At 37.1% G+C, this 20,337-nt stretch overlaps 1 protein-coding gene across 1 annotated transcript in view; it reads left to right on the plus strand.

The window, feature by feature from the left end:
* Window positions 1-20,337, plus strand: part of CUBN (cubilin) — a 263,301-nt gene that overhangs the window by 220,643 nt on the left and 22,321 nt on the right. The window contains exon 59 of the mRNA XM_077897053.1: window positions 497-714. Coding sequence (XP_077753179.1) covers window positions 497-714 — 218 coding nt within the window. The remainder of the gene's footprint in view (window positions 1-496; window positions 715-20,337) is intronic.

Below are 20,337 nucleotides of genomic sequence, written 5' to 3' on the forward strand. Positions count from 1 at the left end.
TATGTTCAATGTGGTCCAGGCTGATGGAAGCTTCATTTCTACATTTGAATCCATGATCAATCACTGTAGTGGAAGGGCAGTATGGCAAATTAAGTAGTAATATTTTTAAAAAATGTCTTTCAAAAAGTAATACAGATCACTCTTGCTTATATTTCTATGGCCAGAGCAAATCTTAGGGCTGTGTTGAACCTCGGAGTGTGCACAGAAGGGCAATTCTCCCAAACATCAGGAAAGCAGAGAGCTGCGGAAGTGTGCTAAAGTTTCTGTAACAACCATAATAATCTTAAATGTGAATTTTTGCATATAGCAATCAAATCAGTATAATAGCACATTGTTTCTAATATTTTCTATCAGGTAAAGCATGGATGTTCTGCTTCTAGCCTTTGTCTTGTTTTTTGTTTGTTTTGTTTTTGTTTTCATTTTTACAAGAACCAAGGGTATGATATAATGGAAATCCAAATGGAGATCATCAATATTAACAAAGTTAATTCCACAGGTTTAGTGATTTTGATGTGGTTCCTTCCACCTTCTGCTCCCAAGACTACCTGGCAATTTATGATGGTTCAAACATCAGTGATCCCCTTCTTGGTAAATTCTGTGGTTCCAACCTTCCACCAAATATTAAGAGCAGCAATCATAGTATGCTTCTGGTATTTAAGACCGATTCATTTCAGACGGCAAGAGGTTGGAAAATAACTTTCCAGCAGACACTGGGTAAGAATTTTGGATATATAAATCTATTTTTCATGACTGTGACTTTTCTGCTTTACTATTTTTATTCACCTGACAGAAGTTGCTTTTCATTTAAATTTTGAGGAATATGTTGCATGTAGTTTTGGTTTTAAAAATTATGTATTTTGATTAACAAAAAATCACTCAACTAATACACCTCTCTGGTATCCAAAGGTAGAGTCTGCCTACACAACCATTTCTTTCCTTCTTTTTCTTTTTTTTTTTTAAGATTCTGTTTATTTATTCATGAGACACACACACACACACACACACACACACACACACACACACACACACAGAGGTAGAGAACACAGGCAGAGAGAGAAGCAGGCTCCATGCAGGGAGCCTGACACGGGACTCGATCCCGGGTCTCCAGGATCACACCCTGGGTTGAAGGCGGCGCTAAACTGCTGAGCCACCTGGGCTGCCCTACACAACCATTTCTAATGAGACCTGAGCCTCATTTTATCACTGATGGAAATGGCAGAAGTTTAGCCTAAAAGCAGGCAAGGGCCCCATTAAGAAAGAAGGCCTCATGACCTGTGTAGACTTTATCCTTAAAATGAAGAAGAGCCTGGGGAGTATTTTAAGTAAGAGCTGCATGGCCAGACTTGGCTTCTGGAGAGATGATAGTGGTAGCAGGGTGGAGGAAGCTGAGGCAAGAGGACCCTATGCCTTGAGAAGAAGCTCATTACAGAATTACGGATGGCACAGGTTGAAGGTTCAAGCTGACACAGTGGGAATGGAAGTAGAAGGAAAAGTAAGAATCTCAGAGAAATTGAGAAGGTAGACTGTATTGGAAGTACAGTTTGGAAGTTGGCAGTACATTGCAGAAGGATAGGATTTGAGGATGATTTCTAGATAAGGGCACCATAGGAGGCTAAGATTTCGGGACAAAATACTATATTTAGGTTAGAGCATTTGTGGTTGGAAGCCTATGAGACACCTAAATGGAGAAAGATGAGAGGAAGTTGGTGCTTGAGAAACGATTTGGGCTGGAGATAGTGATCTGGAAATCTTCTAGAGGTGAAAGAAGAAGCTGGATATGAGGATAAATTGAAGACCCTTTATTCCCACTGCATGTGAGAAATAATTATCTATATAAAATTAACTCAGAACTTGGAATCCTTTAAAATCTAAGTTAGGTCATCCATTCTCTGTTTATCTATACGCATAGTGTCACAGTCTAAGAAAACTTATTCTGACTCTGGAAAGTGCTTTGATTGTTCCATTTGGATACAGACATAATTGATGTTCTGAAAACAAACAGCTCACCAAACGAATCACAAAGTCTGTGGAGTCTCAGAGAGATCTGAGAAGTTTCCAGCACTAAGTATCCTGCTCAGACTCTTTATCTTTATCTTCACCCCCTGCTATAGGTAACCTTCAGCCCTCTGATCCAAAGCCAAGCTTACCTGAAGCTTTCTTTACATTTGATCTGTTGCTTTCTTGTGCATTTCTTGAGGGAAGCAATTAGACGTTTGTGTTGTGAAGGCTTCCCAATACAACATAGACGTCATGACAAATTGTATCAGAAAAGTACTTTGCTACTTAGCTGTATCAACAATAACTTGAAAGCAAGTCTCATAGGTAGTCAGGAAGTATTGCCTCAATAGACTTTGCCTAAGTGAAGTGGCATACAAAACACAGAGGCTATTTTGAAAGAAAAATTCATTTTCCTTTTGAGATTTTTGCACAAAAAAAGCTCATACATTCTTGCCTTTAGCACAGACTTTAGAATCAAATGATGGATATTTGCATTTGCTCTTGCTACCTGCTTTCAAGCTGTTTTTCTTTTTCCTAATATATTCTCACGTGACCACCGAAATAATTTTAAAGCACTCTCCACTGCTGTCATCTGTGTGAAGCTTCTTGAGTCAGTGTTCCCTTGCCTCATTAATTACTGGTTTTCTGAGCTACACAGAAGGCATTTGGACTTACTGTGACATATTAAAGTAGCACAGAAGGGAAAATCTTATATTGTCAGAGGCATTGCTCGCGTATGAACACTGGGCTCCTTCGATCAATTACTGTTTTCCTCCAGTCACACTTAGAGGAAGGGTTCAAGTGCCAGGAACAGAAATGCAATGTAATTAGTTTCCAGGGTGGTGCGTATCATGATGGTGACTTTTACCTCTTTTTCATCTTTATAAATGCTTTCAGACACTTGGAAATATCTAAGAAGTGGTTTGGAGTAATCTCTAACAGTAATTTTTTTTTTAACTGAAAACCTAGGTGTTAGTTACCATTTGGCATTGCTTTGGTCTCAGAAAGCCTTTGATACGACACATATAAGTTTGCTGATCATTCTGTATAACTTCAGTTTTGTGTTTTTGTTTGTGGTAAGGAAGTAGGAGAAATAGCAATGAGAGTAGATTGAATTCTAGGGTTTATAGAATCTTTTAGTTATGTATGTGGATTTTTTTTAAAAAACAAACTTAGACTTGGCCACCGGGATGCACCTTTCACATCTGTCTTGTCCATTTAAAACCACCCCACTTTCCCACAGAGGGGAGAGCACCCGTGTAGACCTGACAGTGAATTTTCAACGGTCACATGAATTTTCAACAGTGAATGTCCAAAACTGTCAGTTCAGCCTGGAAAACAGTATTTTCACAGAATAAATCATTGGTGTGAAGCGGAGACCATTTTAGTGTGTGACATCTCAGTTTAGTTCATCTTGACTAACACACTAGAGTTGTGCAAAATTTCCAATTAGATGATACATTTGACAATACTTTATATATGTCTGCCTCATTTTTTCAGAAGTCAAAAGGCCTCACTCATGTAACTCATGTAACTATGTGATTATGAAGTGAACTCCTTCTTCACTTGTATTGCTAATGGTCAGAACAAATTTGGGGCATATATCCCATGGTTGATTGTTAATTACTAAATATGTAGAGAAACTGAGTTTCCTCCTTTCATGGAACTTCAATGTTAAAGGTCCATAATGCATGGGGTATAAGGTAAAGAGAAAGCAAGGCCTTCACAGGGCCTAATATCTAACTATAATACGAATCTGCCTTCTTCTCTTGCCCTCTGGACCCCAGGACCCCATGAATAATTGATCCTGAGAGAAGATAACCAGCAAAGCGATGATCTCAGGCATTAGGGATCTGTGAAACTCTGAAATTATCTAAGTGTTTTTCTCAAGAGAATTAGCTTTCGTCTGATTGTCATTGGTATCAATGATCTTATAAAGTGTAAAAAGCCACCATCAGCCCCATGAATTTGGCTGAAATGAGAATGCTATATAGTGCAGAATTGACATTGATAAGTATCCTTTATTCTCTTCATTTCTGCTAGTTGAGCTTTTGCCCCTCCTTGGCCACCAGGGGCTGCTTTGGCCATGGCAGTGCTTACACGTGTGTCTTGTGAAGCATTTCAGACTTGCAAACATGTTTTTAAGCTTTCTTTTTCTAAAAAATTTATTCAATTGTATTTATTTATTCATGAGATATGCAGAGAGAGAGAGGCAGAGATATAGGCAGAAGGAGAAGCAGGCTCCCTGCAAGAGCCTGATGCGGAACGTGATCCCAGGATCCCTGGATCATGACCTGAAACAAAGGCAGATGCTCAACCACTGAGCCACCCAGGCACCCCTGTTTTAAAACTTTCAGAGCCCCTGTTGCTTCTTACTGTCCTGGTCTCATGTCAGAGTGCTGCTCTTCAGTCTTACTCATGGCATGCTCATCACATTAGACACCAAACTTCCAGATATTTGATTAGATCAGTGATTTAAAGTACATTTATTTGTGTAATACTGTGGTAATTCCATTTTTTAAAGTAATGTATTCATACCACTTTAGCAAAATGTTAGTGTCAAAAATTGACCCTGACCTAATTAGGTATGAGATTGGTAGGCATTTGGATCAAGGAGAGAGTAAAGAGTGACCCTTCAGGATGACATGTCCTAGAAGAACAAGGACGTCACCCTGGAGAAGATGGCAATATCAGGGACAAAGGGATGTCAATGACTAGAGGTTTTCTTCACCTAAGGCTGGAAGCATTGGACGTGTGACCAAAGTTCCCACCTCCCTGTGGTCCACAGTCCCTCTGCTGAGGATGAGAGCCATTGCCTGTCCCTTCCTCGAGTATGTGCCATATAGAAAACAAGTCAGATGGCAATACAGTCAGATTCACAGACCTTGCTGTGAGACAAAAGCAAAAATACCAAAGTACATGATTAACAAAAACAAAATGAATTGTGCTCCACAAAGATGGAAACACTCCCAGATGGGAAGAGCTGTAGACCAGAAAGCAGGTGGCCATGACCTAATCGTTCCATTATATCATTGCCTGGTAAGATGCTTTAGAAAATCCTATAACACTTTTCACCTCTATTTTTAGCCACTAAAAAAAGGTCAGTTTGAAAATTATTATTTTATTCCATTTAAGAATGTGATAGGGATAAAGTAGTTAATTCCTGTAAAGTTCCTTAGATGTCAAAGAGAAAGACTGTTATGTTATCAGAAAGTAATGTTGCGGTCTTAAACTTTTGTAAGGCTCCATGACCTGCTCCACTCTCTCTGTCAGGTGGGGAAGAGGTGTATGTATAGCTGGGGTCACCATCATCAATAGGACCACTCCATGGTGCAATGATTTTTTTTGTTCATTCTTATTCACTTTGCACTGAAATCTAACCAGCAAATCCTCAAGTATGTTTTATAACCTAAATCTGAAATCAAAAACTAAATTTTAATTAAATTCTAACCCCTTGCAGAGGCCTAGCACATAACTGATACACCATGAACATGGGCTGTGTGAATGCATTAAAGAATAAGTAGATACATTATACCTACTTAAGAATTAATTACTTTATAAGTAATATAAATGGCATACTATGCATTGCATTGTATCTAGATGTGCCTTCTTCTCAATTATGGTTCATGTGGTTCAGCTGTGACTCGAGGTAGTAAATTGAATCATTTTCATCCTCAGAGAATTGGGGGTACTAGATCAGACTCAACCTCGGGTCATGTGTATCTGGCCCCTGGATTTTTGCCCACTGCCATAACATCTGGAAAATGTCTCTCTAACATACTAAACGAAGGCCCTGGGAGCAGCGAGAGGAAGCTGAGGGAGTTGAACCTGAGTTTGTTGATAGGAGGGGACAGGAGGAGGAAAGGGGAGACAAAGGCAATGAGAGTCTGCAGCCCCAAAGATGGAAAATGTGGTCAAAACAGATGGAGAAACATATAACAACGTGTCAAAATCAGACTCTGGTTTCTAGTTATTTTTTCAGTTTCAGTTTTGGTGTTCAGTTTGGACTTTGAGAGGCATTCTAAAATTCTGTAGCTAAACGATAAAAGAATAAACTTAAAGAACGTTCAGTGACTCTAAATATTGATGTGTGTATGTTTCCATGGGCTTCTTAACAGCCTGATAAAAGCTGCCAAACCAAAAGCAAAAAAGTGCAGTAAGAGAGTTGAGTTATAACTTGAATAATTTCATAAATCACTGCTCAAGTAACTCTCAGTTTAGCAGTAATGAGGGTATTACTCGAAAGCACTGGTGTTTGTTCTCTCTCTCTTTTAAGATTTTATTTATTCATGAGAGACAGAGAGAGAGAGGCAGAGACCCAGGCAGAGGGAGAAGCAGGCTCCATGCAGGAAGCCCAATGTGGGACTTGATCTCCTGTCTCCAGGATCAAGCCGTGGGCTGAAGGCGGCGCTAAATTGCTGAGCCCCCCGGGCTGCCCTGTCTGTTCTCTTAATGTCATTTAAGACATTGAAGCCTGAGAATGAGATGAGCTGAAATTGTACACCCATTTGCAGAAAACTAGATTGAGCTTATTTCCGTCCTTTCTAAGCCTTTTATCTTTCACTGGTGATTGGATTTCCCTTGAGAGATGATGTCAAAGACAATGTTATCTGCAGTTTCTTCCTTGTGGGTTTTATTGAAAAGGTTTTTTTGCTGAGCAGAGAATTTGGGGCTACAGTAAAGAAAACAACAATGAGTAGTTCACCAAAACGTTACAAAAGCAAGTAGACAGGAGTAAAATCCTGTCTGCAAAAGGAAAGGAAAGATTTTTATTAAAATATTTTCCAACATCAGAACCTATGCCCCCACCCCCTGGAACAACCAGATTGCCATGCGTGGTCTTGAAGAGTAGGGCTGCTGTGGGGAAAAATAAAATCCGACAGTATTGTGGAGACTAAACCAAGTGATAAAATTGAATTAGTGGTAAATCATAAGATAACACTAGAAAACATTTGGGTGAGCGAGAGCTGGGAAGCAATTATCACTTCATAACCTTAAGGCACATCAGTCCTCCTCAAAATGGAATCTAGTCTTATCTCAGATGTTCTCAAAACCGAGTGTTTTGAGTTAAATTACTTGTAACCACAGAATCCCTATAATAATTACTATTATCCTTACTCGGATCAGCTTGACTTTGATGTGTTTGCAGAAGCATAAACGCAAACTATCTGTGGTCAGCATTAAAAAGAATTATTTGGTTGTAAATCAGTTGTTTAGAAATGAAACATCGGGCAGCCTGGCTGGCTCAGCGGTTCAGCTCCACTTTTGGCCCAGGGCATGATCCTGGAGTCTCAGGATTGAGTCCCACATTGGGCTCCCTGCACGGAGCCTGCTTCTACCTCTGCCTGTGTCTCTGCCTCTTTCTCTCTCTCTCTCTCTCTGTGTCTCTCATGAATAAATTAATAAAATATTTTTTAAAAAAGATAGAAATGAAACATCATTAGGGCCACGGGACTGTATTTTTCTTGTCGTGATATCCGAAAAATCTGTTAATTTTTTGTGGTGGCTGTACATTCTGCTCATTCCCAAATGAAGACATCGCAAAGTCCCAGGGCAAAATGATAGTGACCGCCTGTCCCCAGCATCCCCTCTGTGCCAGATGTAGGACAGAGACTTCCTCTAGATGGTCTCTTTTAATCCTCACAACTGCCCATGAGACGGGGATTACCCCATTTTACAAAGGAACAAATAAGAAGTGAAGAGATTAAGCAATTTGTCAGTGGTCAAAGTGTTTGTGAGAGGCAAAAGCAAGCTGTGGACCAGGTCTGATCATCTCCCAGATTCACTGTTTTCCTATTCCGCCCCCATCATCTCTGTGGCAGGCAATCAACATTGCCAGTGACTAAGAGGGATCCTGGGGGTGCATTTTCTGAAAGACAGGTCATCATTTCTTTAATTCCTCTTTGGCATAGATAGAGTTACTTTTTTCCATTTTCATCTTCTCTTTGATACTGCCTGCTGTTACCAGCATTTCAACTTGTACCTAGCCCCAAATAGTGTATTTACACATCTACTATTACTACATAAATTATTTGCATAGCTACAATTTTATATTATAAAACACTTATACTATGTTGAATTATGTTTTTAATATATTGTATAATGTATATATAGTATATCTTTTATAATATATATCTATGGTTTATATTATGTTTATATTTACATTAAAGATCATATATGCATATGCAATATACATAAATATATGCATATTATAGCTCATAATACATAATATAATAATATAATTTAAAAATAGATATGCAATAAAGTCACATTATGTTTCTGATGTTGACAAATGTCAGACAAATGTCACATCTGTCTTATTGGCTTTGTGTGGCATATTGATAAAGAATTAGAACAGTTATGTGGAATATAATTGCCTTGGAATGTAAGAATAATAGAACTCTATGGCAAATAAAACCCTCTAGTCCACAATTATGGCTTCCAGTTTAGTAAAATTCCTCACCACAGAATTCTAATAAAATGAAGGAATTTGGGTATTTATTTTTATGATTTAACCCTGATTGGTACTCTTATAATGATTAGTTTATGAATTGGGCAGCTAAGTCACAGAAGGCATTATGAACTTTGCCAAGGTCACTTAGCAAGTCTTGAGCAGAATTGGGAAAGTAATTCCTGTCTCCACTTTGTCTCCACCAAAGTAATAAAAGTTGAATTATCCATTGCACAATGCATAAGCTAATATATGAACAAGAACAACAAAAAATTATTATTTAAAAGCTAAGGGAAACTGGGTCTGGTTTTATGAATTCCACTTCTTCCATATTGAAATCTATTTTATAACTGAAGAGCAAGTTGCTATTAAGCCTTCTTTCTCTAAAGAGAACATTTTAAGAAATTTTATAACTTTTTGATTTTGTAATTGTCAGTGTAAAAATAAAGTCATACTTCTTTTATTTTTTATAGAATAATTGACATACAGATATTGTATTAGTTTCAACATTACAACATAGTGTTTTAATATTTGTATAACGTTACAAAATGGTTACCACTGTAAGTCTAGCTACCATCTGTCATGATGCAAAGTTATACAAACTTATGGACTATATTCCCTATGCTGTGCATTACATCTCAAAGTCTTACTTATTTTAAGACTGAAAGTTATTTTATAACTGAAAGATTGTACCTATTAATCCCCTTCATCTATGTTGTCTAATTCCCTTACTACTGTAACCATTCGTTTGCTCTCTATCTCTGAGTCTATTTGTTTTGTTTAATTTGCTCATTTATTTTGATTTTAGATTCAACATGTAAGTGAAATCATATGGTATTTGTCTTTCTCTGGCTTATTTCACTTAGCGTAATAATACCTTCTAGGTCCATCTATGTTGTTGCAAACGGCAAGATTTCACTTTTATGGCCAAATAATATTCCATTGTGTGTATGTACATATGTATATAACATCATCTTCATCCATTCATCCATCTATGGACATGTACTTTGATTTGGTATCTTGGCTATTGTAAACAATGTTGCAATGAACATGGGAGTGCCCATGTCTTTTTAAATTAGTGTATTCATTTTCTTCAGATAAATACCTTAAGGTGGAATTTGTGGATCATGTGGTAGTTCTATTTTTAATTTTTGGAAAAATTTACTGTTTTCCACAGTGGCTGCACCAATTTCTATTTCCACCAACAGCACAAGAAGGTTTCCTTTTTCTCCATATCCTTGCTAACACTTACTGCTTCTTGTCTTTTTTTATAATAGCCATTCTGATTGGTATGAGGTGTAAATCATACTTCTTTTATATAATGTAGCTGCCACCTTAATGTAACTTGTAATTTACAACTGATTAAATTTACTCTGCTTGCTGAAATCTAATACTCAGAGATTAAATTTACTTAAGTAATAGACCTGACATCATTCATCATTGGAAACTTTTAGCTAAAGAAGTGTTTTTCTATAAAAACACTATCTCTTAGGCAGTGTTTTAAATCATTCAGAGATATTTTTATTACTATCCTGCTAATTGTTCCTTGGCAATCACATCTGTGCTAAAAATCAACTAAATTAGCTTTAAAAACAGGTTAATCCATAGGACAAACATGTTTAAGTACATATGTTTGTCCATAAGACAAATGTGTTATTTTGTTAAAAAATATAAGTACATACAAAAATATAAGTACATATGTACATAAGTACATACGTGCACATGTACATAGACATAATGTGCGCACAACCACTTTATAAATCAAGAAATATATTTAACCCCAAAAATTCCCCTTGATGTTAGAGGCAGAGATCCATCCAGTAACTATTTACATTTTCTATTCATTCCTTCATTGTTTATTCAACAATACTCACCAGCTACTTGCTGTGCAGGCGGTGCGCTTCTCCTTAGGAATACAAAAATGAACTGAACAAGGTCCCTATTCCTGAGAGGTTCATTCGAGTAGAAGAGCTAGTGATTGTAAATTCGGTGCAATAAATGCTTTTTGACAGAAGTATGTGCAAAGGACAGTTGAGGCAGAAAAGAAGAGACCTGTGATACTTTGGTGTTGAGTAAAGAGGACACAGGATATTTAGAGAAAGCATCACAGAGAATGTAAATCCTGAATTGTAGTGTGATTGTAAGGAGTGGAAACTCTGGCACAAGACTTCCTGGGTGCCAGTCCAGGTCTTGTCATCCCAACAGTTTTGACCTTGGACACTTTACTTTTCCTCTCTTCATCTCGATGATCTCCTTTGTGAAATGAACGTACTAAAGTGACTACCTGATAGGATTGTGGTGAGATTAAATAAAACATTCCCTGGCACTCAGTTGGCATGTCATAAATTTCTGTCATAAATGGTAGTAACTTGGAAAGATGAGAAGGCACTCATTGGGAAAACATCTATAGAGAAGAAAAAGCACGTACCAAGTTGCAGGTGCATTCTGTTTCAAAGCCTAAGGAGTGATTTGCACATCATTTGGGAATACTCTGGGGTATGAGGTGGAGAACAACAGGAGCTAAGACAGCAGAGGTAGACAGAAGCTACAGGTGGGGGGCCCCGTATCATATGCAGAGGGGAACCATGAATTGTTTTGAGCTGGAGAGTGCTATGACCTAATGGATTTGTTTTAAAGAGAACAGTCTAGCACCTGTACAGATGATGTTTTGGAGTAGGAGCAGAATTGTATGCAGGGAAAAATTAGGAAAGTATTACAGTTGTTTTGACGGGATGATCAGAGAAGTGGCAGTGTGAAAATTAAAGATGTAGAAAGATGAGAACCAATGGGACACTGTGGTCTTGAAGAAGGTAGTGACACTCTGGAGATACCGCTATCCTAATACAAAATTACCAGGGAAGGATCAGGTTTTGTCGGAGAAAATAATAATTTGGGTTTGGGTATGGAGAATTTGGTGCCTTTACGACAACCAGCTAATGTCCAGTAGTTCATCAATTAGAAGCTCAGTAGCAAGATCTGGGGTAGAGTTTTGCTTGTTTTTACCTTGAAGCAATGTAATGTGGCAATACACATTTAAAATTGTTATATATTCCTGGTGAATTCCCTTGTGTCATTATGAAAAATTTTAAAAATGTTTCTTGTCTTAATGTCCTTTCCCTAGCTTTCTTTAAGTTTGTGTTTGCTTGGTATAGTTTTCAATCTTGCCACTTTCAAACTTTTCCTATCTTGAAGAATATATGGTTCTGTTTTACTTTGTCTTTCAGCTTGAGAATTTCATATATTTTCATCTAATGAAATTATCAACATTATTGGATTTATATAGACCTGTTGTATTAGTTGTTTTCTGTTGGTCATACCTGTTCTTATGTTCCTTTATCCTTTCTTACCTTTTTAAAATTAATTCATTTTTGTCGCTCTCCTTTTTAAATCATTGCTTATATATTCTGTTCCTCTCCTTAAGTGATTACATTAGAGATTACAGCATTCAGCCTTGACTCGTTAGAATCTAATTTAAAATTAGCCCTTTTGCCACTTCATAATAAGTGTAAGGACCTTAGAATATTTTAAATCTATTTATCTACTTCCTGTCTTTGTGCTATTAATGTTAATTGTTTTAAATCCACATATAAACACATAAAACATTTGTATTGCTTCATGCAATTCGTAATTATGTGTACTTATCATTGCTGTTGTTTTTTTTTAAATTTTTATTTATTTATGATAGTCACAGAGAGAGAGAGAGAGAGAGAGAGAGGGGGGCAGAGACACAGGCAGAGGGAGAAGCAGGCTCCATGCACCGGGAGCCCGACGTGGGATTCGATCCTGGGTCTCCAGGATCGCGCCCTGGGCCAAAGGCAGGCGCCAAACCGCTGCGCCACCCAGGGATCCCGATCAATTCATTTCTTTTTGAAGATTTCTCTTTAGTGATTTTTTTTTATTTGTTGCATATCTCCTGGTAAAAATGTCTTTTGGTTTTTGCTTTTCTGAAAATGGTGTTAGTTTGTCTTAAATTTTATGGGATATTTTCTCTGAATATAGAATTCTAGTTTGGCATTTATTTTCATTCTGCCATTTAAGATGCTATTTCTCTATTTTCATCTGATTTCTATCATTTTGGCTAGAAAGTCATTGTAGAATTCTATGTGCCGGTACTTTGAGGGCACTCCCTATCCCTGTCATCCAATTGTAGACTGCTGTACTCCATAGTGAGCTCTCACCATGTGTGCGTGTGCATGTGTGTATGTGTGTATGTACGTGTGGGTTAATTTTCGCCATTCTGATGGGTGTATATTAAGATCTCACTGTGATTTCAATTTGCACTTTCCTAATGGTGAACAATTTCAGGTGATTTTTTGTCATATATAAGCCTACTTTGGTGAAATAATCTATTTTTATCTTTTGTCTATTTTCTAATTGGATTTTTTTCTACTGTTGTATTTTTGAGAGTTCTGTACATATCCTCATAGTTGTCCTTTCTTACGTATGTGGTTTGCAAATATTTTCTCCCAGCTCATAACTTGCCTTTTCATTCTCTGAACAAGACCTCTCTTAGAGTAAAATGTTTAACTTTTATAAAGTCCAATTTATCAATTTTCCTTTTTGTATATCCTCCTTTTGGTGTCAAGGCTAAGAATTATTTGCCTACTCTGAGGTCCTAAAGATTTTCTGCTATGATTTCTTCTAAAGGATTTATGGTTTACATTTTTGGTAATGTTTATGTCTATCATCCAGTTAGAGCTAATTTTTGTTTAAGGTCTGACATTTAGATTGAAATTAGGTGGGTTTTTTTTGCCTCGTGATGTCCAATTATTTTAGCAATATTTATTGAAAAGACTACCCTTTCTCCACTGATTTGTGTTTGCAGCTTTGTAAAAAAGAAATCAGTCGAGTGTATTTGTGTGGGTCTATTTTTGTAGAGTTTTTTTTTAAGATTTTTTTTTTATTTATTCATTTGAGAGAAAGCGTGCAAGGGAGAGCATGAGCATGAGCAAGGGGAAGAGGAGAGGGCAAAGAAGGTCCCCACTGAACAGGAGGCCTAATGAGGGGCTGATCCCAAGACCTCAAGATCATGACCTGAGCCGAAGGCAGACACTTAACTGACTGAGCTACCCAGGCACCCCTATTTCTGTGTTTTCTCTTCTATTCCATTGATCTATGTGTCTAACTCTCCACCAATATCATACTGTCTTGATTATTATAGGTATATGGTAAACCTTAATATCAAGTGGAATGATTCCTCCAACTTTATTCTTCTTTGTCATGATGGTTTTTAAATATTCAAAGACCTGTATTTTAAGATGTAAATTTTAAAGAAGGCATTTTTTAATATGAACAGAAAGATCTTGCTGGGGTTTTGATTTGATAAGAATTGCATTAACCCTATGCCTCAATTTAGGAATAATTGACATCTTTACTATATTGAGTCTTCCAATCCATAAATATGTATGTCTCTCCATTTAGTTAGGTCTTCTCAGATTTATTTCATCATCTTGTAATTTTCAGCACACAGATCCTGTATATGTTTCATGAAGTGCATACCAAAGGATTTCCTTTTCTTTGGAGCAATTGCATTTTTATTTTTTTAAATCTTTTATTTAAATTCTAGTTAGTTAACATATAGTATAATATTAGTTTCAGTGCTAGTAATTATATTTTTAATTTTGGTTTCCACATGTACATTATTAGTATATGGAAATGTGACTGATTTTTGTATATTGCCCTTATATTTTGAATTCTGCTGAACTCACTAGTTTTAGGAGTTTTCATGTAAATTCTTTGTATTTTCTACATCTGAAATAGTGGCAATTCTATTTCTTCCTCTCCAGTCTGTGTATATATATTTTTTCTTGCCTATTAACTGGAAAGAATTCCAATTCTCTGTTGAATAAGAGTGGTGAGAAAAAAATATCCTTGCCTTGCTCCTGATTTTAAGATGAAGACATTTAGTTTTTCACCATTAAGTGTCATTATGGCTATAGGTTTTTGTGGATGCTCTGTTCAATTTGAGAAACTTCCTTTCTATTCCTAGTTTGCTGAGAGTTTTTATCATGAATGCATGTTGGATCTTGTTAAATCCTTTACTGTATCAGGTAATATGATCATATTAGTTTACTTAGTAAATCATGTTTTTAAAATTTCAAAGTTAGTGAGAATGATTCTAATGAAATGCCCTGGGACTGATGATGCATGCATAAAGTGTTTTCAGTAATACCTAAATAATGCAAAATTAGTAAAAAAGATAATAAAATTATCCTGTTTGTTATACATTTTATTGTTCTTTTTCTAGTGACGTAGCTACTGATTAGTTGCTGAAACTACCTTTCTTTTAGTATTTTAGTTTTATGCTTCCCAAATATTGCCAGACTAAATACATGATCTAAGTGAAATTAGGCTGGGTCTCAAATAGGATTTTTAAAATGAGTCAAATTGGGTGATATTACTAAAAACAAACAAAAACAAAACATACAATTCATGTTGCAAAAACCATTATGTTGTTTTTCTAGTATAACATCAATATAATATCTGAAAGGTTATAAATGTTTGAGGTTGGGAACTAGAAAAATAAATCCAATTTGCTTTTAGAGGAAAAGACAAAACAGGTTCATCTAGAACATAGTTGAATTTTTAAAAATGAATTCTCTGCTCGAGGGCAATTGAATAATGCAGCTTTGAAAATCACAGCAAGATTTAGTCAAAGAAAGGATTACGGAGCTCTAACTCTGTGTCTCCTGGGGTTGAAAGGAAGCTCTCCTGGTGCACCCCCATTTCCCTAAAGCACCAGCCTTCAATGTATTTGTATTCTGTTTCCTGTGCTTCAGTCTGCAACCTTCAACTACAGGCTAAAGCCCCAGCTGGCTCACTGGGAAACAGGAAAATGCCTGAAGTCAGGCCAATCTTTATCTGTAAGTATAGCTTGCCATTCACTATGTGTCCAAGGGGTGGCTGTTCCAGAGGCAGAGAGAGATCCTATCCAGAAAACCTTAATCAAACATCAACCACAAAAATGTCAATTCTCATGATAACTATTTAGAAATGCACCTGTCTCCAGTAAAGACTTCAAGATATTTTCTCTTAGATAAAATAACTATTTTTCTTTGTTGAATTTTTCTTGGCTTGAGCTTCACTCGGAAGTTTAATTATCAGAGGGAAATAATTTCAGATTCAGTTACTGATTTTTAATTCAGTAGATCTCAACCCACATTTCACTGCTTACTGTGGGTTTATATTTCCAATATTTCTTTAGCCAAATATTTTCTTTCTCTCAAGAAGTAGCTCTTTTGTAGGAAGTGTTGCCAGTTTTAGGGAAGATGATTAGACTGACATTTGTTCTCAGGTGGAGGGATTGCTATGACAGAGTATTCTTTTTTTTTTAATATAAATTTATTTTTTATTGGTGTTCAATTTGCCAACATATAGAATAACACCCAGTGTTCATCCCATCAAGTGCCCCCCTCAGTGCCCGCCACCCAGTCTCCCCACCCCCCGCCCACCTCCCCTTCTACCACCCCTAGTTCGTTTCCCAGAGTTAGGAGTCTCTCATGTTCTGTCTCCCTCCCTGATATTTCCCACTCATTTTTTCTCCTTTCCCCTTTATTCCCTTTCACTATTTTTTATATTCCCCAAATGAATGAGACCATATAATGTTTGCCTTTCTCCGATTGACTTATTTCACTCAGCCTAAACCCTCCAGTTCCATCCACGTCGAAGCAAATGGTGGGTATTGGTCGTTTCTAATGGCTAATATTCCATCATATACATAAACTACATCTTCTTTATCCATTCATCTTTCAATGGACACCGAGGCTCCTCCCACAGTTTGGCTACTGTAGACATTGCTGCTATAAACATCGGGGTGCAGGTGTCCCGGCGTTTCATTGCATCTGTATCTTTGGGGTAAATCCCCAGCAGTGCAATTGCTGGGTCCATGACAGAGTATTCTTGACACAGTATAACTGAGGGAGAAGGTACTGATGGATAGGAGTTTGCTGGATGGTAGGATGTATGTAGTAACAAGGAAGATAATGGATTTATGGTGCTGAACAGCATGTCAAGGTTAAGGGCCGATACTACTTAAAAAGGGCAGGGGGGAGATATAAAAATATCTATATAATAAATGAATATTAATGTTTTGTGTGCAAAACTATTTCATCATCACAGAGTTCTTTCTGATATATCCTGTAATTGTTGAAATATGGAAATATAGAACTAGTAATGTGGGAAAGCACTTTTTGGTAAAGGATCCTCCTTTTGCTAATAATCGTCTCTGTATTTCCCCAAAGACATACATTTATGGTTCCATTTGCTATAGGAGGAGCAGAAGCAAAGAGCAGTTACATTATGTTTAAAGATTAAAGTGGGGAAATCAGAGCAATTTTAAGCATTTCCTGCACCAACAAATACTGAAAGTTGTTTACTCATGCAATATTATATTACATTAGTTATTTGACTATGCACTCAGATAGTATTTTACTCATATAATATTCTTCAAATATAATATGAATTATATAATTCCTTCACATAATGTTATGCTTACTTCAATTATTCAAATATTTTGACCAGGATTGTCTGATGATAATGTTCATTCTCCTTTTTTTTTAATATCGTGTGTATATTCTATGAATTAAGCAATGTGTCCTATTATAGTTTAATAGCTCAAACAAGCTATTTGTGTATTGGTTGGCTATTGCCACAATGTTGCATAATAAACCATCCAAAATTCAATGGCTTATACCTATAACATTTATTTTTATCCCTTATGAGTTGGCAGATGGGTTTGTCTGCCTGTTCCAGGCTACAGCTTCATTGCACTTGGCTTTACAGTTCAGGCTGGATCCAGGCCTGCTCTATGTGAATCCCTTTCTCCTTCATTAGCAGCTACCTAGGACATGACCTCTTGGTGTATGGAGCACAGGAGCAGAAACCAAAAAATACAGAACCCATTTAAGACCTCTTCTTACTTCAAGACCATTAATATTCTTTTCTTTTTAATTTTTTAAAATTTATTTATGATAGTCACACAGAGAGAGAGAGAGGCAGAGACACAGGCAGAGAGAGAAGCAGGCTCCAGGCACCGGGAGCCCAACGTGGGATTCGATCCCAGGTCTCCAGGATCGTGCCCTGGGCCAAAGGCAGGCGCCAAACCGCTGCGCCACCCAGGGATCCCAAGACCATTAATATTCTGAAGCCTAATGCCAGTCACTTGGCCAAGCCTAACATTAAGTAAACAGAAAAGCATACTCTGTCCATTCTAATGTGAAGAGAGGGGCTAAAGAATTAAGAATTATCCAATCTTCCAGTCTGTGGAAGCACACACCAATGATTTTTGGGTTCCCTGGAGGGAAAGTGTGTCTATCTTATGACATCAGTGTAGTAGGGGTACTATTGGTTAATAAGTGTATATAATGGCACCACTGTACCCAAGTACAATCATCATTTTGCCCTTATTAACCTATTAGTAACAATTAATAAACAAGTGGTGATAAGATAGCTTGAACTTTTAAAAATAACATTTAATTTTTAAAGCAGATGCATTGGGATCCCATTGGGTGGCTCAGTGGTTTAGCGTCTGCCTTTGGCCCAGGGCGTGATCCTGGAGACCCAGGATCGAGTCCCACATCAGGCTCCCTGCGTGGAGTCTGCTTCTCCCTCTGCCTGTGTCTCTCATGAATAAGTAAACAAAATCTTTAAAAATAAATAAAGCAGATGCATTAATAGAATAAAGCTAGCAATAACAATTTCTAGTATACAAACCTCCAACACTTTACCCTTTCTGCCTCCAGCCCAGACTGTGACTAGGTCCTCTCTCCTGGTCTCGTATCTTCCCGTTCCACCCCCTTCCATGTAATGCTACTACCAGATACATTTTTAGATCAAAATTGATTAGAAAGTGCATTATGACCCTACTACTCTTCTAATCAAAAATCTCAGGTAGATCCCCATTATCCACAGAATAAAGTCTTAGGGTCAAGTTCTATGATCTACAGTTGAGGCTCTCTACAGAACAGCCTATCCTGTTTCCCAGTCTTCTTGTATTTCATGGACTCTATGGTGTTTGCTAACAGAATTATGCTTTCCTATGCATATAAGGTAAATTCTTGTCCACTGCATCTTTGTTTATGAAGTTCCTTTATCCTGGAATTGCCAATACCAATCACATTTCTACATGGTCTTGTCCTGTTGTCCTTCAAGACCCAAATCAAATGTTACCTCTTCCTTGGACATTCTACATCCTCATAGCCTGAACTAATCTCTCCCTTCCTGCAAAACTCACAAGACTTCTCTGCCTCTTTTATGGTACCTGTTTTATTCTAGATTGTATTATCATTATTTATCTATGTCTTATCACTTCTGTTGGACTACCATTTATCTTTTCCCACCTCAATAATAAATATTTTTCTTTGACTATTGGAATAATATTTAATGGGATGCCTAGGTGACTCAGTTGGTTAAGTGTCTGACTCTTGGTTTTGGTTCAGGTCATGATATCAGGGTTGTGAGATAGAGCCCCACATTGGCTGTGCATTCAGTGGGGAGTGTGCTTGTGATTCTTTCTCTCCCTCTGCCCTTTGCCCCCTCCTCTCCCTTCCTCTCTCAAATAAATAAATATTGGGGTACCTGAGTGACTCAGTCAGTTAAACATCTGCCTTTGGCTTAGATCATGATCCCAAGGTCTTGGGATAGAGTCCTGCATCAGGCTCTTTGCTTCTTGCCTGCCTCTTCCTCTGCTTGTGCTTTCTCTTGCTCTCTCACTCTCTGACAAATAAATAAATAAATAAATGAATAAAATCTTTTAAAAAAAGTAAATAAAATCTTTAAAAAATTTTTTGAATAAAAATCCCAGTATTTAATAAATAAATACATTTGTCAATTCAATAGTACCCCCAAGTCATTGTTCTTCCCAGCTCTGCATGTTAATCAGGGTGAGGGGCTTTCTTAAGTAACAAGCAGTTCACATTGGATATAAAAGCTGCGCAAACTCCAATTCTTTCTTTAGTTTGCAGGCTTATTTCATGTGAACAGAATCATTAGCAATATGTAGTTCAGCCCTGCGCATTGCTTTGGTTTCAGAATAATTATGTCCTAGATTCCATCTATGGATTTATCAGGGGCTGGGCCTTTGGAAGCTTTTCCACTCCAGGAAATGTCTTACTACACAAATAATCTATAGTTTTACCTGACTTTGAAGCTATGGACAGGGCATTCTGACCTACTAAATAATGCACCCATGCTGAAAAACACTTGGCATATTTGATATTCTTTGCTAGTAAGGAGGGCCACCATTGTTTCCATTTCCTGAGGAGCTCCAAGGCCAAAATCTTAGCGCCCCCTGATGTTGCAAGCAGTGCTTTCACCGTTAAGATAAATACAATGAGACAAATGAAAGGCCAATGTCAGTGAGATTTAACTTTGGAACTAATAATACTCTATATTTGGGCAGAAGATAAGCCTTACGAACATTACTTTATCTTAATCTCGATTCCTACTGGGATTATTTTGAATTTAGTCATGCTCATGGTTTCAAAATCGTTCAGTTTGTTGCACTTCTCACATCATTTCTGAAGAATTGCCTTGGACTGTGAAATGAACAAAAGTAGGTCCTATGTTCTGAGGATTTTGTTCTGTATTTTTTTCATAGTTGACCATTCTGTCATCTTGAGAGGATTCTTTATCTCCCCTTTCTATTTTTATTATGAATTTCAAAGTTTTTATTTCAAAATAGTTTTTTTGTTGCCAATAAAGGTCTTTTCAGCTTCCCTTTCTTTTTGGAAAAAAAAACAATCAACTATAGTGTGTGTTTTAATATAAATTGGGCTGTAGTGTTAAATGTGTGTAGTGTTAAATGCCCCTCAGCCTCTTTCTAACGGATTATTTACATAAAAGGTTTGTTGGAAGCCAATTATCTTGGAGTGTTGGGTAAATTCTTCATA

This window comes from Canis aureus, chromosome 5 (assembly GCF_053574225.1).
Source record: "Canis aureus isolate CA01 chromosome 5, VMU_Caureus_v.1.0, whole genome shotgun sequence".
NCBI classification, from domain to species: domain Eukaryota; kingdom Metazoa; phylum Chordata; class Mammalia; order Carnivora; family Canidae; genus Canis; species Canis aureus.